The sequence below is a fragment of the Carassius gibelio genome, chromosome B25 (assembly GCF_023724105.1).
Source record: "Carassius gibelio isolate Cgi1373 ecotype wild population from Czech Republic chromosome B25, carGib1.2-hapl.c, whole genome shotgun sequence".
Classification (NCBI taxonomy): Eukaryota; Metazoa; Chordata; class Actinopteri; order Cypriniformes; family Cyprinidae; genus Carassius; species Carassius gibelio.
The window spans coordinates 2,209,453-2,233,248 of NC_068420.1; the positions used below are offsets into that span (position 1 = coordinate 2,209,453).

The following is a 23,796-nucleotide window of genomic DNA, read 5'->3' on the forward strand; positions in this document are numbered from 1 at the left end:
TAATTTGGGATTGTACAGGCTGGGCAATTGTAGATTGACATCTTTAAATGCGGCATCACAATCTTTTTTTTGTCAGCTTTTTATATGCACTATATGCACACGAGGCAGTATATACAGTGTGACAAAGGCATGCTAAACAATAACAGAAACGCCAAACACTGAGTAAATGAATATGCTTTATTTAATGATGAACATGTTGCATTCTCATAACAGCAAAAATCCAATATCTTTGAGTATAGCTAATTAAAGATACAGAATTTAAGGTAAACAATGAACTGTTAAGAGTGGTTCTTGAATTAAAAGTTTAACAAATGTGCTAAGGACAGCTGAGCTGAATAACATGACAAGATGTGCAAAAACCAAACAAACATTACTACTAAACTAGGGTGTTTCTGTAAGTTGAGTAAGCATGATAAAGTGCTTCATGGTCAGTTTATCCATCATGGCTAGGTTTGGCCGGTTTGACCAATGCATTCACCTCAGAGATGAACTGGCTGAGCTTTTCCAAGTATTTTTCCCCGATTTCTACCAGGTTCTTATGCAGCACTGACACAAGCATTGGTTCGAGAGTTGGATCTTTGGAGAGGAGCATCTTCACCACTATCCCAAAGGTCTCGCAGTCCTGTTTGTACAACTGGAAGAGACGAACAGCTGTTGGACTCATCTGAGGTCTGAAAGTGAGGTATTTAAAAAAGATGAACTCTCGAGTTACAGTTAAGCGCTTGTCTGAAGTGTTATTCATGTCTGGAAACGATTTGTTGGCCATTTCTATGATAGACCTGCACCGAATCAACAGTGTCTTCAAAGCTTATTGAAGTTTTTGAACAGTAAGTCTCTTCTGCTCACCAATCCTGCATTTATTTGATCTAAAATACAGCAAAAGCACTAATATTGGGAAATGTTTTTACCATTTAAAATGACTGATTTCTATTTTAATATGCCATTTATTCCTTTCAATTTTAGCATCATTACTCCAGTCACATGATCTTCAGAAATCGTTCTCATCTTCTGATTGTAACATTACAAAAAATGTAAATAAAATAAATGATACTGATCCCAAGCTTTTAAATGGTATAGTGTATAATGTTACAAAAGCTTTTATTTCAGAAAAATCTATACGTGAATAATGTGAATTATTCAGCTGAACTATTCTGTTTGGACAAACTGTTTCTTTAACCTAAGCTTTGCTTTTTAAGAGCTTGACAAAGCAGTTTCACTGTGTACTAAACGACACTTTGACCTCCAGCGAATAAGTCACTTGGCTCTAAACTTAACAGCCGTGTGTTTGGAGGCCAGAGACTATGGGAAAATATCCAGAAACAGGTGTGTGATTCTGTTCGCATGGAGACCTAAAAGCAGGCAAAGTGTTGACGCTTGTTAGAACTGCTCAGTTATTTCACACCAGACTTTAAAGACCAACAAATTCTCCACCAGGTTTAAAGACGTGCAGAAATGGTGCTTAAGAGGTTTATGATGCCTTGCATATGTCCCAGGTGTGACGTCCAAGACTCCTTCGTTACATTCTCTCACATCAAACGTGTGTGAAGTAATGCTCACTTTGTCTTGCGTGTGTTATAGAAGTTATATGCCATATTGCAACTTGAATTAACCTGGTAAACCTACCCACAGCCATCTATTAAACACGGTTTACTTGAGTAAACTCCATCCACTGGGAACAACTATAAACTAGTTTGCGTTTTGGTTTCTTAAAACAAGAACAAATATCTGCCAGTGGAGTCAGAAAAATAAACTTTTCACTTTTTAATTGTTCACAAGTTCATCTTGCCTTGTTAAAAAAATCAAAAACTCACTTAAACTCAATCCGACGCATTTTTCAGAAAACAAAACTCATGTTGTTTTTAAAGAAAATGTCTGGATTGATAGAAAACAAGTCAAAAATACTGGTTTAGTGCCAACACTTAAAGCAATTTACACACTTTACAGCTAAAAATATCAAATCAAAGAGCCCTAATTATGAGCTGAACTTGAATATGAAACGTCCTTAAAACAGTAAAAAGTAAGTATAAGTGCCTCATTGTAAGAGATCATGAGAAAAGCGTAAAATTACAAGGTCCGACGGGTTCATCCTCCAAAAGTCTCTCATTTTTTTTCCACCAACATCATAAAACATTTGGGCCACATCTCAGAAATGAGTTTATAATCATGCTGGCGAATTATTGCACACAATCACCCTGGAGCTCTTCTGAGGTCTGAGCTCAAGCCGAGTGAAGCAGGTTATATCTGAGATATATCCTCAGAGAAGATCGTATTGGGGAGCATTAGAGGAAGAGCTGGACAGTGTTGGAAAGAGAGGGATTCTGGGTGGTTGGTTTATGTTTGCAAGAGCCATAAAGAGTCTCTGGTTAATCTGAGCATGAGAGGAGAGTTTACTGAAGTGGGTTCAACAGGGGAACGAGGTCTGTTTCCTCTTATCCACAGCGTTTAGTCGGTCAGGTCCAGTTTAAAAACAGATTGGAGGGGTTCTGGGTTCAATCAAAAGGTGAGCCAAGAAGAACAAAACGGCCTGAGAAAGAGAAAACCAGACTGGAAACCAAAGAAAGATCCGGAGGGTTTGAAAGAATCCAGGTGGAATCCTCTTAAACTGCATTCATATTTTAAGGAGACTGTTTAATATGGAGTTTACACTGAAAAAATTAATAATTATAAGTATTTCTGTCTTGTTTTACAGTACAAATATCTAAATTGAGATCGAATACAACATATTTTTGGCTATTGCTCAAAATATACCCCAAAAATTGTATCAGTTTTTCATAAAAACAATGCTTATCTTGTCATATCTTTCGCTTCTCAAGTAAGTGCATCTTAATTCAGGAAGGTTTAGATATTTATTTCTACTGAAAAAGAAATGCAAAAATACTGAGTACGGAAATCATTTTTGCAATGTATGCACTGCAAAAAAAAAAAAAAAAAAATTCTCAGTATTTTTGTCTTGTTTTTCTAATATCATTATCTAAACAAGAAAACAAATAGTAAAATTATTTAATTTTATTATTCAATTAAGATTATTGAATTAATATTCTTTTTCTGACCCTACTGGCCGATATTTGTTCTTGTTTTAAGCAAAAATTTTCAAAACTTTCTTGAATCGAGATGCATTTACTTGAGAAGCAAAAAAAACAAAATAAGCACTGTTTTATAGAAAATTAATAAAATAAAATGACCAAGTAACTTCAAGTGTGTAAAAAAATAAATAAATAGAAATCGTTTTCCTTATTCTTATCCCACTGGCTGAAATTTGTTCTCGTTTTAAGAAATAACAAACAAAAGTTAGATACATTTTTCATAAAACAATGCGAAGTCATTTATTAAGTAAATGTGTCTTGATTTTATATACACTGGAAAACAAGATAGAAATACGGAGCTAGAACATTTTAACATGTAAATGTAGAAAATTAATCCATTATTGTTATTCTGATATTATTTGTTGATGTGTTGATCCTCAAAGCATGAATCTGTTCTGAACGTCGGTGAAAATAGATCCTCTGTTTGTTTTTCAGTCTTGCTCTTGAAGACATGAAGGTTTACAACAGAAAAATAGAAACGTAACTTTAAAATGCAAGTCTATTGAACTTGGATCTACAACTTACAATTAAGTTTTTGAAATAATTGTTTTGTAACAATAAAAGTATCAACTGAGGTTTTGCTGTATGAAGGTGGCACACAGATAAGATGATTGGATATTTCTGAAATGTCATGAAGACCTTTCCTTTGGAATAATCAGAAATGTCTTTTGAGTATAAAGGACTCTAAACAAGTTAATGTATTTCTTTAAAACCTCTCCACTCCTCCGGGGGAGCTTCTCGTTGTGTGTGTGTGTGTGTGTGTGTGTGTGTGTGTGTTGGTTCATCGCTGGAGTCCCACAGTCGTCCCAGAGGTGCTAATGAGCAGGTTTACACCCAGAAACGACTCCAGACTCAATTACAGGACACTTGCTCTCGCAGCCTTGGGCAACGTCTGAAGAGTTAGTACACTTATTACAAAAAACATATTTAGCTTACAGTCCTCAGTTTATATACTTTGGTTTGTTTTGGTATTATATCATATATTATGGTGTTAGGTCTATATTATAACCTAAAAAAATCATTGGCCTTGTTTTTAAATGGAGTCTCTAAAGCCAATCAAGACTGTACTTATTTGATCAAAAATACAGTAAACACTTTAAAATTGTAAAATATATTTTTCATTTAAATCATCTGTTTTCTGTATGAATCATATCGATTATATATATATATCAATTATATAGTTTGGGGAATATTAAAAAAAAAAGTGTTTTAATTAAACATAAATCTATATCAGTTATACATATCATTGCTGCTCTGTCACATGACCAGCAAGCCCCTCCCTTTCACTCGTGCCCCCTCAAAAATAATATGTGCACGATGCTCCTGACACTACAATACAAAATAATTTGTCAAATAAATGAAACCTGATAAAACGTTAATTTGAGTTGAAATTTTTAGAGCTTCTAAATGTTGCAGTTAAGAGCCACAAACAAAGCCCACGGTCAACTTGAGCAGTTCTTAAAGGGACAGTCCACCTAAAAATGAAAATGTGCTTTTAATTTACTAACCCTGAGGCCATCTAAGATGACTTGTTTCTTCAGTAAATCAGTAAAGAAGATTTCTAGCCGAAACTGTGATTCTTGGTGACTCATGAAATGTAATGCCTATTTTTGTGCATTAAAAATGAATACCCATGTCTCCTGATGATATACTGAGGTCTTAAGAAGAGAAACGATCAGTCTGTGCAAGAAACTGAACATTATTCATAATTAAAAAAACTTTTAAGCTAATCAAGACTTGTTATAGCACTTGCTTATCATCGCTGTTTTGTTGGTTTTGATTGCTTCTGTTGTCCTCAAGATGCTTTGGATAAAAGCGTCTGCTAAATAACTAAATTTAAATTATTTACAATAATCAAACAAAGAGTCCGTAAACTGATTCATTCAGAGAGTCCATATCAGAGAACGGTTCAAAAAGATTTCAAAAGATGATTCGTTTGTGAACTAGACATCACTTGTGAAAATCTTAACGTTTACAAAGGGTTGCATCTGCAGTAAATATTGTCACACACACGCATACATACAGATTTGATTGATTTCTTTCCCAAATTGCAACGTTTCAGGAGTTTAGGACACAGAATAGACACAAGCTTATTTGATAACTGTTTTATTTCCCATTAGGGTTTATGTATGTGCTTTATGTTTTAACATATTACTATTTTCTTCTAAAGCACTGTTAGATGGCAGTGTTTTCTATCATAGCTATGCATGGATTTGATTTCATATCATATAATTTTTGGACTCTCAAAGTGTCGGTAGCCATTGACTTGCATTTTATGGATCACCAAAGAACACATTTTCAGCTAAAAACTTCTGAGGATGAGTATTTTTGGGTGCACTATCCCTTTAAGACCTGAACAATGAACATCAGATGGCAGAAATGTTTCTATATGAAATATCTAATAGCCTACTTCACAGCTAAATCTCTTTCTCTCCTCCAATGTGACACTAATCTCATTTTCTGTCATATACCCACATGACGTTACTCTCTGTCCGAGACTCTTCAAAGAAGTCCCAAAACGCTGAATCACCAGCAATAATAAACACTCAACTTCAATTACAACATTTCTCCCAACATTACAGGATCTTAAAAACCACCAAGTGAAGCCACAATAACACAATGACATAAAACCGAAACACAAGCGAGGGCTGGAGGAAGTTCTCCACCCCGGAGACGATCTGTATTTATAGAGCTGATATTTAGGAGTGAGACGCTTGACCTCGCTGCTCTTTGTTCGCTGTGGCGGCGTTTAGGTGGTTTCGACCCCCGATCGAGGGAAAGAGAGACATGATGTGAGGGTACGATAAGAGAGGACCACACAAACAGGGCCGAGCTGTACAGTGGGAAGGCAATGGTCTGTAACACATTACAAATCAAACACACACCGGTCTGTTGCAATCACAGCGCTGCCGCAATTATTTGAGGACTGGGACACATTAGAGAATATTAGAGGCATTTTATCACTGAAGCTCTGAATGAGAGATGGATGAAGTCTGGGCAAATCATTCCCAGCCATATTCGATCCGTGAACCGGAGCTGAAATGCGCGGTGGTTTTAGTCTTCATGTTAGTCACTGATTACATGCAATCTGGATTATGAAACCAGCTTCTAAACATGATAGGGATAGCTCACCCAAATATAAAGATTCTGTCATTAGTTACTCACCCTCCTGTCGTTCAAAACCCATAAGACCTTCGTTCATCTTCAGATCACAAATTAAGATATTTTTGATGAAATCCGTGAGCTCTCTGATCCTCCATAGACAGAAACGCAGTAAGCATATAATGTAAAATAATCCACGTCACATGAGTGGTTCAACTGTAATTTCACAAAGCTACGAAAACACTTCTTGTGTGCAAAGAAAACAATAATAACCTAATTTATTTACGGTTAAGAATCACCGTCTTCATTTTGGAGAGTACTCCAGAAGATAATCAGCGCTGTTTATGTTCAGGATAAAACACACGCACGCTGAATGTAAACCATGCTGATTATGTTCTGGGGTGCTCTCCAAAATGAAGGAAGACTGAAGCCCTGATGTCCCGTGGAGTACTCTACTGATGTCCTTGCTATGTCTCTGTGCGCTGATCCTGATCGTATCCTACAGCTGTCACAATGCATCAGAAATATCTGAACTTACGAGGGTGAGTAATAAATGATAGAGTTATCATTTCTGGGTGAACTAACCCTTGCTTTTGAATTATTTAACATTTTAAAAAGCTCAGAATCAGATTACTTCTCATGGATTACATGATTACAGTTTTTTTCACACATTGGCAGTTGATCATTCATAACTTATTGATTCTCCCTAATGCTCAGAAATGTTCGTATGCAGGTTTTTATTTTATTTTTTATGACTGATGAAAGTTTCTGAGGCAGTGTGTAATCGTGATTGACACATGACGTCATTTATTTTTTAACGTTTGAAAATTTCAGACTTAATGAACAAGGACCTTAATTTTTTTCTATGTATCTAAATTCATTTTTCGGTAACTTTATTTTAAGGACCAATTCTCGCTATAAAGCAGCTGCTTATTAGCATGACTAATACTAGCATTTTGGCTGTTTATAGTACTCATAAAGCACACATTTTTAATTGTTATGTTATTTCTAAACACAGTATTGAATGTATGTTCCCTAATCTAAAGTGTCACCAATTTTCTTATTTAAATTTATTTTCTTAATGGTGTGTCATAGCATTTACACTAATTGCTAATGATCCCACTGGATGCAACAAATGCCTTGTCTGTAATGGGTTTTACTGGTTTCTATGGTGAGGGGAATAACATTTCCATCACACGCTTGAGGCATTCGGCCAATCACAATGCACTGGATATCTGGCCAATCAGAGCACACCTCACTTTTCAGAACGATGAGCTTTGTAAAAATCAATGCGTTTCAGAAAGCGCGGCATAGAGGAGAAACAATAATGTTCAGTATGTGGAATATAATGGTTTTTTTTTTTGTTTTTTTTTTACCTTTTTTTCATTACACCAAATACACAACATAATGTTCTTTTAAGCAGCATCATATGACCCCATTAAATAAAATATTTACTTGAAATATAATTTTATGATGTTGACTTTCAAAATATTATACATTTTCTTTCACTGTTTTTTTTTTTTCGGTGCAGTATATTTATGGTCAGTCCCTCCAGAAAAACACGATTATGCGATCGCTTGATTTAAAGCATAATCAGACAAAGGCTGCATATTTATGCGGGGTCGCATTTTTTAAAATACGCCGCTCTTTTGGAGCATAAATTGCCGATTTCAGAAAGCAAAATATGCAGGGCTAGCATTATTTCATAATCCATGTATTTTCGTTGCAAAAAACTCACATTATATTAGCAGAACGTTGAAAAATGTTGTGTTTACTTCACACAAGTAAAGCGCCATTTTCCCCTATTGCCATGGGAACCTTATGAAGTGACGTAATTACGTGACGTGAACATCATCTGCAAACCCCCGCGGTGAAACTTGAAGCACGCAAATCATTCTTATTTGCCAACAAAAATAAGCGCAAAATAACGCGCGATCAGTTTCCCGATTTGTTACGTGATGGTGGAGCCAAATTATATTGCGAGAACTAAAGAAAAAAGGTGATTCCCCCAACACCCCCTTCTCACTAGGATACTAACACTGTTGTAGTTTCATTCAGAAGTTGATGCAACTTTACAGTTGTAAAATTAAACTTTTCTGTTACAGAACAGTACCAAAAACTTACAGTTGTAATTATATTAGTAGTATGTAAAATAATTTACGTTGCAGTAAGAGATTGCAACGTAAATATTCTGTGATTTAGTATGCTCGCTTATCATAGGAAGTAATAAGAAATTACTCTTTACATTAAGGTAGTAGCCTTTCTCTTTTTCATCAAACCGCAGTTTTTGCAAGTTCACGCAATTTCATCGCATAAAATTGCAAAAGTATCCCGCATATTCCATCGCATTTTTTAAGAAAACGTGCCGCAAAATCAAGGATTTTTGCCCGCAACGATCACAAAAAAAAATCCGTGTTTTTCTGGAGGGACTGTATGGTAAGTTTATGTAATAAATAATAATAAATAATAAAATAGTCATATGACATTACATAGAACCAGTAACCTATAGTGTAAGAAATCTAAAGTTGAAAGTTTAAGGCAACCAGTGTCAGGAGATTGAGAAAAAAACGTAAAAATCTCCTTGAAGCTGGTTGCCTTTAAACTTTGAAGTTTCCTCACCTTTCGTCTTTGTACAGTGTAGGCTCCGTTGCTAACGCTAGCCTTCATGAGCTACACTTTACAGTAATCTGCCCAGCTCTGTGTGTGTAGTTTCCTCAAACCTCACGCCGTACCTCCTCGATCTCCAGAGCTTTGTTATCGATGGCCTGAGCACAGCGTTCTTCCAGAGTGGGTTCCTCGGGTTCTCCTCCCAAACCTGGAATCTCATCCAGATCGGAGAAAAATATCTGCAGAAGAGGAGATGGGTTCTGTTCCACCGTTAAAGGCAGTTAACTAATGATCATGTTGTGTTAAACTTAGTGTTGGGTCAGAAGTGATGTGTACCTTGCTGGTGGATGCAGGAGCATGGGCTGGTCCTCCAGAGAGATCACTGGGTGATGGCCTGTGTTCATCTGCAGAGATGGAGAAACTAGGGCTCGCAGAAGAACTTTAAACTTCTTTAAACTGAGCAGAATGGAAAAGCAATCCGTCCAAAACCTCATCACATCCATCCCTGTGTAATTCAATTGTGCTCTTGGAAACTGGCTGGTGAGGGAGAAGCGTGTTTATGTTCATGTTCCCGCAGGAGAAATGAACAAGAGAGACTTTGAGACGGTTCTGTCTACTAACAACAAACAGCGCGTTCATTCACATTCCAGCGGTTTCCAGATGCAACAGAAAGGCTCCGAGGTACAACGAACAGCCGATGTTTGTTTCTGTCTTGATTTACGGTTTAATTAGATTGAAAAGGGCAAAGAGAAACGTCTTGAGAGAGAAGAAAGAACTGAGATTTGCGTCTGACTGAACTGTTTGTCTGAGCAATGGCAGACAGGAAGCTGTATGAGTGTTGGAGAAACCTGTCTGGAGTTGTTATTTCTGATTAAATCATAAGGCAATTATTTAAGTCATTAATTTATTTGTCTGCATGGGAAAGGTTTCAACATGCAAAAGTAAAACTAGGAAACTCACTGAAATTAAGATAATTTGGCATGATCAAAACTTATTAAATGTGAGTATAATTTTATTTGGAAAGGTGATCATGATAACTTAGGGTGATCAAAACTTTAATTTATGTATCATTTTATTTTCAGGGTATATTCTTAACAATTTACATGCCTGTTTTATTGTTAAATGGGCTAAATTTTTGAGTTTTAAATTAAATTTAAATTAGATTTTGTTTGTGTTGTTTCCCTTTGTAATAAATAAAAGATTATTAATACAATTTTTAAGATAAAGATAATTGATGTGCCACTACTTTGAAGCTTGAAGAAATTTTTTTATTTAAATAAAATATGATTTTAAACAATTATAAAAAAATATATATTTTAAACAAAATAATAATTAACTTGTTTTAGTTAAACAGTGTAGTTTCATAAGCTATTTTATTTTTGATTAACAATTAGAATTTAATTTATGTATTTTCATATACTTTTTTGATACTTTTGTTATTTTTTATGTGTCTAAATAGTTTTAATTAATTTTAATTTCAGTTTTAGTTATTTTAATACTACGGTTCTGCTAAACATGTCAACATTTAGCTGAAATCAAATGCTCCAGTTAAGAACCGTAACCCTGAGCTGAAGAGGCACTTCTCTGATGTGTGCCAGTGAGATAACACTGACCTGCTCCAGGGCGAGCGGCTGAGAGTGACCCGCTGATGCTGATGATCTGGGTGTTTCTGAAGGACATCACAGTCCTGCGCTTGACCCCTTCACCATCAACTCTGACCACAGACACAGCTTCATTAGTGACTCAAACCCCCTCATCTCTCATATCTGTGAATACTGACGAGCGGCTCACTGTCTGTGCAGATTCATGATGAGCGCATCCTCTCCTCTGCTGGATGACCTCTGACCTCTGACCCCAGGCTGGGAGGAAACAGCGCCACCACCAATCAGTGAACAGGAGGCTTCTGGGAATAAATCGGTCAGGTGCGCGTGCAGGACACATCCCTCAGTTTCTCCTCTGTTTGTTTTAGGCCTTTAGGTTTTGGGTGGAGTCTGTCGGGCTCCGGGTCGCTGACCTCTGACCTCTGTGTGGTTTGGGAGAGACGTGCCGGACGTGTCTGGATCAGGTTCTCGTCTGCATTTGGTCTTGTTCAGAGAACGTTCTAGATCAGTGCTTCTCAGATGCATCAGTGCATGTGCGTGTCACTTTGATTGTGTGTGTGTGCATGTGTCAGTGTGTGTGTGGATGAATCAGGAGACTTGAAACAGGATCTGAATGCAGTGGTCTGCAGGAGGTCTCTCTCACACACAGCAGGACGGACAACTGCTCGGGTCCGAGACCGAAACAGCAGACGCAGAAACACTCCCGCAGCACACAAACAGCGGCGTGTGTGGATCTCATCAAACCTCACAACTCACACAATCAACACAACTACCACAAATGCACTGCGTCTTCTGATTTCATTCAACTCTAATTCATGTATTGTTAAATTTGTCCAAACTAATAAAATAATAATACAGTTAAAACAAAATAAATAATTAAATATAACTATAATGTGATGTGCACTAGCTAGGTTTGTAGGCATTTACACATGCACATTTCTCCTGTATTTCACCAAAATAAAAGCTGGAGGATTTGATTGACAAATTTAAGACATTGCATTGTCATTTTGAGTGTGAAATTAAAATGCTATTACAATTATGAAACTTTTTTTACTGATTTACTGTAATACATTTTTTTTATTTTATTATTGCTATTGATTTGAATTCAATAGATAGTTACAATAATATATTTATACCTTCATTCTTTTATTGGCGTTAAATCAATAATATAATAATAATCAAATAAAAATAATGCAATATGTCCTAGGTTTGTAAGATTTACTCATTTATCACAATTTCCTACATTTCTGTAGATCAAAGTTTACAGCATTTCTCCAATATTACACCAAAATAAAAATAAAATTATATACATATATGTATGTATTTGTTTTTTACAGGACTATTTGTTATTTCATTTACAAAAGTAATATATTTTAAAATGCATTATTGTACTTAATTGTAATTTACAATAAATAACAATTAAAATATTTAATATTAATATTAACAAAATAAAAAATAATTGATAACAGTAATATAAATCTTTATTCTTTAATTACAGCTAAAACAATAATAATAATTTGTAAAAAAAATCAGTTGATAATTTTTTTTTCTTTTTTTACATGAACTGTCTTTCTTGTCTTTAATGCTTTACTTTAATTAATAACACAGGCAAAACTGGCTATTATAGCAGTAAGAACTAATAAGAAATGTGTCATGAAAATAAAAAAATGGCAGACTTTTCTTCATACAAACTGTAAGTTCTTATTTAATTCTTTTTTCCTTCTGATTTCAGGGTGAGCTGGCGTTGGACGTGTTTTCGTGAGCTTCTCTCATCATCATGTTTCTGTCTTTTCTTCCGTGCATCGATCAGACGTCCGTCTGACGGCCGCAGTGTTTGTCTGCAGAGGGTGAGGTCACCAAACCATCACAAAACGCTGCTTTTATCGACCAGATACACACAAACATCACTGCAGGAAAGACCTGTAATTACCACAATGAGCCAACAGAGGATTAAACATCATTAAGATGAGCGCAGAGGTTTGAAAGGAGCCTTCGCAGGTTCACAGGACACCAGCAGCCGAATCCTGACGGGATTATCTGCTATTCATCATCCATCAAAACCAAAGATAGAGCGTGTCATTTTAGGATGTATGCGAATCATTTAACAATATCCTATTGACACATGAATCATTCTGAATGATTCATTCGAATCGACTCCCAAAAGCGCCGGTAAACGACTCAGTTATTGGGTTATGAGTAGTTATTCGGCTCTTAGTGTGAATCAATCACAAACCCCTGAAGATCTGATACACACACACTTACACACTTATTTAATGTTTACCACAGTAAACTGACACGACAGACATAATTATTTTGAACTCTCAAGTATCTGACTACAGGTCTTGATGATGATGACATTAAACTTTTTCCTACTATATCATTTTTTTTCTTTTTTTTATTGAAGTCTGCCTTAAACTCCACCCCTTCAAACTCATAGAACTAAGCCCCGCCTTAAACTCCACCCCTTTAAAAATCACGCTCAACCGCTTCTACATGAGTGCCACGCCCAAATCAACAACTGATGCATATAATTAAGTCTCGCCTTGAACTCCACCATTTCAAGTTTGAAGAACTAAACCTGCCTTAAGCAGTTATTTAGTCATTTTTGTTTCAAAATTCACTTAATTAACATAAACAGCGTTAGATATCTAGGCTATCCGTGTAATAACAACCTAAAGAAATCATTATAGTGTAATTATAACACATTTCTAGAGCAACTGTTACCTGTATTGTGTTTTACAGCTGACACATTCATTCACGCAGGTTCATTTTATAAACCGATAATCCGAGGACATAAACAGCACAGAGATAAACGTCACGTGTCCTCGTCTCGCAATTACGGTAATTACAACATAACATGAACGCATCACAAGATACGCTTTAGACTCCGCCCCCTCAAGCTCATACCCTCCAGTTTTGATTGCCAAACCCACTTATCAGCATCCAATCAACAACGACGCAAAGAGCCAAGTCACACCATAAGCTCCGCCCCTTCAAGCTCATATAAGTAAACTCCGCCCCTTCAAGTTTACACTCATTTGCCTCCACTTTCGAGAGCTTAACTTACGATCAAAAACCAACACATAGTATCAAGTCTCCACCCCTTCAAGTTGATATAACTAAGCCCCGCCCTAAACTCCACCCCCTTGAGCTCACTCTCAGTCACTCTGATGGACTTCACATCAGATTTGAGTGTTTTTTCCACTGTCTCGTGTGAGTTGAAGTGGTTAAACAGCAGTGACTGACTGTTCCTCATCAGAGCAGCTCAGAAGATCAGTAGAGCTCTGCTGACAGCTGCTGGAGATCATCTCTCACCTTCAGAGGAATTACAGTCACATTATATACTGACTGTTCTTCAGATGACATGATTTGTGTAATACTGCTGTGGTAATATTCTTATGTGTACAAAATCATGACATTATAACATTAAAATACTTTCAGTTTAATCAAAATTGATAGAAGAGTTATTTACCACCCTGGGTGATTTATCATTTTCTTGATTATTATTAACTAAAACATTTTTTGTTAATAGAAATTACATTAACATATTTTACATAACTAAAATAAAATACAAAAAGAACTTCAAATTATTTTAATTTGTTTGTTAAATGTGAAGTGCTAAAATTGAAATAAAAAAACTAATAAATTCGTATAGACTTGCGTTTAAAAAAAAATTAATTAAAATGTCAGTTACAAAAAAAAAATAAACTATATACAAATACAAACTAGTTTAAAATATTGATCTAAAATATAAAAGCACATCAGTGATACTCAAATAAAATTGATATTCAGTACTGTATATTCAGCTCTACTTTGAGAAATAATGAGATTGTATTAATATTTTAATGGATTTTGACACATTTCTGTCAGTTTAATGTGGATTATTTTCTGTACAGCTGCTTACAGACGGATGCTGCTGTGCAAATCATTTCACTTCAGTATTTATGAGTATGACTATGTTAACATACCATACTGCCAAAACTGCTGTATTAATGTGGTTATTAGCTTAGATCAACTCTCTTTAACGGACAATCTGATTGGTTGTTGTATCTGTCAGTCAGACGCTCTCTCTCACCTGAGGTGCACCTGTGCTTCTGCTGGTCGATGCTCTCGCAGTGTGTTACAGGAACACAGCGCCTCCTGCTGGAACACACACACACACACACACACACACACACACACAGTCGCACTGCATCCCTCAAACACTCAAACCAGAGGACACAGATGTACAGTAGGTCTGACTGGATCCATGCATAGCATCTGACTAATGTGCTCAATCTGTCTCTATACACGTCTGCTAGATAATGAGAGGCAGGGTTATTATCATTAACTAAAGCTAAAATGATGATAAAATATAGTAAAAACAGCTTTGTTAATTGAAATAAATATTATATATAAAATGTTCTTTGAAAAATTAACAGAAACAAGTTTAAGTAGAAGCAATAAAATTACTAAAATTCTATGCTAAAACTTAAATAAAAAAAATTATATATAATTAAAATAATATATAAAATCTAAAAATAAAAAATATAAAGCATATAATATAAAAATTTGTGCTGGTCAATGATTAATTGCGATAAATCACATCCAAAATAAAAAACAATTTGCACATAGTATATATATATATATATATATATATATATATATATATATATATATATATATATATATATATATATGTGTGTGTGTGTGTGTGTGTGTGTGTGTGTGTGTGTGTGTGTGTGTGTGTGTGTACGGTCTGTGTGTATGTATGTGTATGTATATATATATATATATATATATATATATATATATATATATATATATATATATATATATATATATATAGACACACATGCATCTATATATTTAAGAAAAAAAGTATTATGTTTATTTATTAAATATTTACAATAATTTAAATTCTATGGAAATTAATGTATTATGTATGTATGTAAATATCGTATAAATATACACTGTATGTGTGTGTCCTTACTTAGACATAATAAATCCACACAGTACACACATATATATATTATATAAACAAAAACTTGTATTATTTTGGATGTGATTAATCATTGCCCAGCACTAATACAAATATAAAAACAAATATAAAATAAATTAAAAAAGTATTCAAATTTAAAACTGGAAATACAAAAAGAAAAGACCATTCAAAATATGAATAAAACTATAATAGTATATAAAAACTAGAATAACATTGATTAATGTTATTTCGGAGCTGGAGTGTTAAGATAATAGATTCTGAAGGTGTATGCTCTTTTTAATAAACGTGTGTTCCTAACTTGCACCTGTGGTTGACCTCTGACCCGCTGCTTCAGCAGGTGCTCTCTGTGTTCCTGCAGCTTCCTGCGGTGATGGATCAGTCCATGATCTCCTCCGTAATAGATGCGTCTGTAGTCTCTCTCCTGCGGCCAGCTCACGGACAGACGCTTGGGCACCACCCGCACCGTCCGGTACCACACCTCACACACACACACACACACACACAGAAACATCAGCACGGGTTGTGTGGAGCATCATGTCTGATCATCAGGCTTTAGTGACTCGTACAGTCATACAGTACACTGCTCTGTTCTCTTAAACTATAACACAGAGCAGATACTGACACAGACTGATCTAAATACGAGTCTGTGCTCCAGTAGATGTATGTGTAGTTCTGATCTTACTGCTGTTCCTCGTGTGCGTCTGTTATAGAGCGGTCCGAAGCGGAGATCCTCCACTGAAACACACATTCACAATCACACACTCATCTAACACTCATATCTCCATCCACATTCATTCATTCAGTACTCACTGATCCGATTCTTCTTACTGTAAACTGCAGCTTGATCTAGAAGAGCGAAGAAGAGTTTGAATTCTATTTTAATTCTACAGTTCAACTTTAACATCACCGTAGTTCATCACAGCAAGAGCAAATTCATCAATTCTACTCTACAGTTATATATTAATATGTGATCTTCGGACAGTTTCAATATGTTGTATTCCACTGAGATTCATTTCTGTTTAGCTAAAGATGAGGGATAATTAATACACCAATTAATAGAGAGACAGCACAGTTTTACTGCATGTTTACTGATGAATTTAAGGGCATGTTAAAAAGTGAAAGTGAATAAAATATAAGTGCTATAAAATATATAGCTTTAGTTGTATAAAATACAATAAAAGCTGGGTTTAGGTCAAATGTGCCGCTTTTGACAATCATTTCAATGTAAACGGCAACATTTACATGAACTCAGCGTAAATTTATGTTAATTCACCGTCTATGATTAATAATTAGATTATTAATGACACGTGCAGACAACGCTTATATATTATTTACTCTATATATTTAGTTTACTTTATGCATAAACCTCGTCAGTGTTAAATGTCAGCTGTATAATCAGAAGTGTAACTGTTTTAATATTGATAAATTAATTAATCGTGATTAATCTAAAGAAGCACGTGTCGAACCTGATGATGATGATGATGATGATGATGACGCTCTTCTTCAGAGAGACGCGATTAATGAGAATCAGCCAATCACTGCCCTCTGCAGGATCCGGGAGATCTAGCACTAATCTGACAGGAAGGGACATAAAATAAAGTATAATTACTGTATTTTGGTCTGGATGATTTATAAAGTGTTGCGCTGAGAAAATGTCACTTCAAACTTTACATCAGTAATTGTTTATATATTTCATCATTATTTAAATGGTAGTTAAATTGTTAATCAAAGTAGCCTTAGTTTAAAAAAATTGTGGAGAAAATTAAATGAGGACAAACTATCGCTCATTGTCAGGTGACATCACACTCGTGGAACACGAAATGCATTATGGGTTCAGCCGCCATTTGTAAGGTATCAATGCTTTTTTTTTTTTTTTTTTTTTTTTTTTTTTTTTTTTTGCTTTTTTTTTTTAATTATTATTATTATTATTAAAGTGTTTATTACAAACCCTCGTGGAGACAACAGAATAAGAAAACCGGGCAAGGCATCAACAAAATGCAGATTCGACAATGAAAAATAATAAATAAAAATAAATAAATAAATAAAAATAAATAAAATAAGGCATTATTCACATAATAAAATATGTGTTACAGGATCAAAAACATTTCAGCAGCATAACAAATAGCTTCTACAGTTTGTTTAGAATTTTTTACAAGGTTCAAGGAGGATAATAACATACGAAATTCATTTTTAAAACAGTTTACATTTGGTAATTGTTTTTTCCATTTACTTATATGAATGTGGTATTTACCCATAATGATGATAAGGTTAATCAAAAGTGAAAGATCCCTTGTCAGTTTAGAATTATAAATAAGAATATCTTCTATTGTAAATTGTTCAAGTTCACTAATTTTATTTTTTAACCATCTTTGGACATCCTGCCAAAACTTCCTACTAACTGAGCAAAGGAAGAATAAATGCTGAGTTCGTTCTGGGTTTTCATGACAAAAATCGCAAGGGTCAACTTCAAAACCAAATCTACCCCTCAGTGTCTCCGCAGATGGATAGTAGTTATTAAGAATATTAAATTGCATTTCTTTTACTTTGGATGCAATTGGCCATTTTATAAATTTCCAATGTTTTTCTGCAATCGTTGGATTATCTAATAATTTAAGTTTTGTCTTCCTATCATAATCATGATATATATATCCTTTGAAAGCTTTATTTAAATATTTGTTGTCACATTTTTTTGTCAGTAATGTTTAATTCTCCTATCATTAAGTTTGGAAGTTTGATTTGGACATTAAAAAAACTAATTGAGTTTTTTATCAGCTGTATCAAAATCACCGGGATAGATTTACAGATTTTCTTATATTCTTTAAGAGAACATTGAATATTATTAAATTTGTTTTTAAACTCTTTTAACTGTAAGATTTCACCGTTTATATCTAGAATGTCATGAACGAAGATAATGCCTTGGTCAAACCAAAGCTGGTTGAACAAAGACTTTTTATTTGATACAATTACTCTATTATTCCACAAGGTGGCACAGTGAGGGGTAAAGTTATGGGTAAAAACCATCTTCCAATGATGCAAAACTTGTTTATGAAACTCAGATCATTTAAAAGGTATTTTAGAAATTTCAAAGTCACATTTCCAAAGAAAGTTTAACCCACCAAACCTCTTGAAAATGCTTTTTGGAATGTGAAACCATATTGAATCTGGCTTCAAACTCTTTCAACCACTTTATTTTAAATGTTCCTATTGCCTCAAAATCCACTGTTTTGATACCCCCCCCCCCATTATACTCCTTAACCAACTGAGATTTTTTAACATAGTAGGTCTTATTTCTCCAGATAAATTTATATATAATAGAGTTAATTTTCCTCACGTTCTTTGGAGCAATGTAAAGAGATTTGACATGGATAAATCAGTTTGGATATACCCTCAGCCTTGGACAATAAGTTACGTCCAAAAATAGAAAGATCTCTACTAAGCCAGTGGTTTAAGGATACTTGTATTTGATCAATTTTTTCTTTCATATTAATTTCCTCTCTTTGTTTTTCATCTTTAACCATCTTAACTCCAAGATATTTAACTTCTTTTTTTACAGGGATTGACATTAACTCTGTATCTAAACAGTCATATAACGCAGTTCACACTTTTTCATATTTAAACGAAGACCTGAAGCTTTGGAAAAAATTTAAATTATTTGCAATGCATTGCTAACCATAGATTTATCCCTAAGGAAGAAGACAGTGTCGTCTGCAAACTGACTGAGTCGAAATTCGTAATCAAAAAATGTATACCCTGAAAATTTGGATGATTTAATATCAGATATGCTAGTAACTGAGTACATAAAATGAACAACTTGGGACTAATTGGACATCCTTGTCTTATTCCGCAAGTTATATTTATTCTGGGTGTTAGTACTGGTTTTAAGGAGACATAACTGTAGATATCATTATAAAACATTTTGATCACTGAACAAAAATGTTTTCCGAATCCAAAATGTTCTAACGTATAAAATAAAAAATCGTGTTCGATAGAATCGAAAGCTTTGAACTAGTCTATAAATAAAACCAGGCTTTCCGATTCCAAAATAGACCGATAGTCCAGCATGTCCAATATTAATCTCACATTATTATGTATACTTCTACCTTTTATAAACGCAGACTGAGTTTCATCTACTATTTTATCAATTACTATTTTCAATCTCTCTGCATATATTAAAGCTAATAATTTATAATCGAAGGTATCAATGCTAGCATGTTCAATTGGGAGGATTGTGTTGGTCTTAAATGTGGTAAAATGGTACGTTCTTGTTGTGTGATATGCTGCATATCTAGTCTCATGACAGAAGGGGTCACGAAGCTAATGCAAGCATCATGTGCTTCAGTCTATGTAGTAAACAAACCCGCACGTCTCTGCCATTCATTCACACAGAGACGCGCAGAACACGGATTCATATTTCAAACAACTTTTGCGGCTTAACATTTACAGATACTGGTCCATATGGAGATTTGATCTGATTAATTTATGCTAACTTTGACAAATTCCATGACTGTCCATATTAAAATATACGTTTTATTTTCATGACTGGATTTTGAGATTCCGTCCTCGTTTTCTGCTTGGCGGAAATCATAGCGCTGAACCGGGTTTGAACGGGACCTCGGTACTACCGGTAATTAAAGAAACCTGGTACCGTCACTTTCAAATTTTTTTAGTACCGACTTGGTACTGAAGTACCGGGTCTTTTGACAACACTATACCATAAACAATATAATTTACAATGTCTAAGTATGAGGATGAAGGTAGCAATGCAGGGTCAGCACTCCAACTTAATGCAGTCAGCTCATATGGATCTATGTTATGAATGGATGACAATTTCTCCATATAACGGTCCCTGGCATTATTGAGTTTATCTCGGTACGGCCTTTTCACAATGTTCTTTTGCTTCTCCAGGTTTGCGAGTTATATTTACTTATTATCTAGATAGTTATCTTAGTAGTTATATTAGTTATTTATTCTATTATTTACTTCTATTCTTGTCTTCGCGGTTGTTTCAGTCAATAGCGATACCTCAAAAATGGCGCAGAGGGTGACGTCACACACAACAAAACCACGTGTCTGACAAAGAGCGATTGGTATGAAAGGAGCTTTAAAAACTTGATGATTCCATTGATTAAAATAAGTGTCTCACGGCTAGTTAAAATAGTAGCCTATGCCAATTACCCGGATGGTGTATTATTTCAGGTAGTTTTTTTTAGTTTGGATATTGGATTCGGTTTAGAACTACATACACAAATTAAAAGTGCTTAAAAACTACAAACATGGTGCATTTGCGAGAACAAGGGTGTTTAGAAATCGGCTACTAATCACTGGACTTCTCTCAGTCTGTAATGTACTTGATTTAATTGTTAACAATGTCGATGAAAACGTTACTTTACAGTGGAAAGATTTTCTTTTAGGTATTATTGAAAACTCTAAAGATGAAAAGATCCACCATTTTTTAAATTAAAGTTTAGATTTTTAATGGGTAAATATAATAAATGATAAACTCTAAAATATGCTGGGTTAAAAACAACCCAACTTGGGTTAAATGTGCTTCTCAATAAATTAGAATGTCTGGAAAACTTCATTTATTTCAGTAATTAAACTCAAAATGTAAAAACTCATGTATTAAATAAATTCAGTGCACACAGACTGAAGTAGTTTAAGTCTTTGGTTCTTTTAATTTTGATGATTTTGGCTCACATTTAACAAAAACCCATCAATTCACTATCTCAACCAATTAGAATATGGTGACATGCCAATCAGCTAATCAACTCAAAACACCTGCAAAGGTTTCCTGAGCCTTCAGAATGGTCTCTCAGCATTGTTGTGCTAGTTACTAAGAAATAGTAACTAGTTACAGTTACTAGTTACTTAATTCAAAAAGTAACTCAATTACTTTGTTGATTACTTGCACCAAAAAGAGATGCATTACTGTTAAAAGTAATGTTTTAGTTACTTTTTTAAAGAACTTTCTTTAATGTTCTCATTAATGTGCTTTTATGCGTTATGTTCTAAACAAACACAAAGTAAAACAGAAAGTCATTTTTAAACACTATTTTGATTAAGTCAGACCAGCACAAACTGAATGTTGTATATCACAAGGATTTCTGAAATAAATAACAAAACACCTGAATAATATATTCAGAATCAAAAACTAAAGTGGCTTCTGCATCATAAAAGCTGTTGTGTTGAGCCCTTAAAAATGTTCCTTTCACAGCTTAAGTATGAAAACTATCAACAATGGACAACATAACACAGAACATTTTGAAATAAATAAATGAAAGCAATCTGAATTATTCATAATCAATTTCGAGAAACATATATATACATATGTATGTATTATATAAATGCTGTTAAAAAATGAAATCTATGTTATCATGCTAAGGATCTGACTGAAAGCCGGTGACTCCACAGTAGAGACAGGTGCATGTTTTCAACAATGTTTCACCTGTATGAGAAAAACATACAGAGAATCACTTAAGACACTTTGCTGTAGACCCATTCCACATAATAATATTCATTAAAACTGTATGTTAACACGTAGGAGCTTGCTGCATGAATCCGTGAGTAGGATACAGTTTACAAATCCATGGGAACGGATTGCGAAAGTGCGCGCGCAGATTATGAATTCGTGGGTACAGATATAAAAACCGAGGGTACAGTTTGCAAAATCTGAGCGCATGGATTGGAAATTCATGGACTAGGATAGGACATTCGAACCAGAAAGACACAGCTTATATTTTACTAAAAGGTCTTTGTCTTTATGCTCAACTAAAGTGAAATAATGAACATATTTCCACTTTGAGAAACTCGTGTTGCTCTCGCCTTGACTCGCCATGAATGCCGCACATACTTGAATAAACGGAAACACGTCCACAGTGCGTCTTCGTGTTTACAATGGTTGGCATCCACCAATCCTACAATGCGTCGCTGCTGCAAACAGGTTAGGCTGCACTTCAGTCAAAATTAATTCATTAAAAAAAAAAAAGTGACGGACAATGAACCATATGGTAACGGTAACGGAGTTAATTTATTTAAAAAGTAATGCATTACAGTATTAGTTACTGGACAACACTCTTAGAAAAAAGGGTTCAATGGGGTTCTATATAGAACCATAGGGTTCTTTATTCAACTCCAAAGAACCTTTTATGCTAAAAACGCTCTATAATGACAAGAAAGAACCCTTTTGGCACAAAGGTTCTTTAGGCTATTATTCATTCATATATTACAATATTCTGCATCATTTTGTATTTGTAATTAAATTATTGTTTGTTGTAACTTAATATCACGATTTAATCATGCTGATTTTTGGAGAAAAACTGAAATGGCACTCTTCGTGTGATATTGATTAACTACATAAAATGATATACATTTTCTAACCCCCATATCTTGAATTTTGTGATAATTCACATGCATTCATGAATGCTTGTGATACTGTTAAAAGGCAAATCATTAAAACAAAAAATACGAGTTCACATATCACACCCAAAAACGCGTGGAAAACGTAATTAGAACTAGCTACTAAATTAATTAAAAATGCCTATCCATATACAGCTTTGATTCGTGAACTCCCTAACTGACTCAAATGATTCGCGATCCCGCCTTGAACTCCCGAACTGACTCAAATGATTCGCGAACCCGCTTTGAACTCCCGAACTGGATCAAATGATTCGCGATCCCGCTACGAACTCCCGAACTGACTCAAATGATTCGCGATCCCTCTTTGAACTCCCGAACTGACTCAAATGATTCGCGATCCCGCTTTGAACTCCCGAACTGACTCAAATGATTCGCGATCCCGCTTTAAACTCCCGAACTGACTCAAATGATTCGCGATCCCGCTACGAACTCCCGAACTGATTCAAATGATTCGCGATCCCGCTACGAACTCCCTAACTGATTCAAATGATTCGCGATCCCGCTTTGAACTCTCGAACTGTGGATTCAAATGATTCGCGATCCCGCTTTGAACTCTCGAACTGTGGATTCAAATGATTCGCGATCCTGCTTTGAACTCCCGAACTGACTCAAATGATTCACGATCCCGCTTTGAACTCCCGAACTGTGGATTCAAATGATTCGCGAACCCACACCGAACTCTCGAACTGATTCGTGCACAAACTGACAGTCACCACTGCTAGCTACTACAAAATCTATCTAGCTACTACTATACAAGCTACTACTAAATATTGTAGAAACATAATTTTCTGTAAAGTTGCTTTGTAACGATTTGTAAAAGGTGCTATACAAATAAACATGAATTGAATTATTAAGCAAAATCACATAATAAATACAAGACAAACTGAATTTATTTGGGTGAATACAGCATTGTTGGCAATATTACATAGGTTAAATTAAAATCATTTAACAAGAATTTCAGAAGAAAAAAAATTACATCTCAAAGTAGCATTTTAATTTAAGTGAA

The 23,796-nt window shown here is 34.7% G+C and overlaps 1 protein-coding gene across 1 annotated transcript; it reads right to left on the reverse strand.

Moving 5' to 3' along the window:
* Window positions 1-180: 180 nt before the first annotated feature.
* On the reverse strand, window positions 181-10,667 carry LOC128014669 (periphilin-1). Its single transcript, XM_052598384.1, has 5 exons — window positions 10,584-10,667; window positions 10,406-10,506; window positions 9,129-9,196; window positions 8,918-9,031; window positions 181-634 (listed from the first exon to the last, which is right to left on the reverse strand). Exons 1-5 carry the CDS (start codon window positions 10,598-10,600, stop codon window positions 434-436), a joined length of 501 nt encoding a protein of 166 aa, XP_052454344.1. The 5' UTR covers window positions 10,601-10,667; the 3' UTR covers window positions 181-433.
* Between the last annotated feature and the right edge of the window lie 13,129 nt (window positions 10,668-23,796).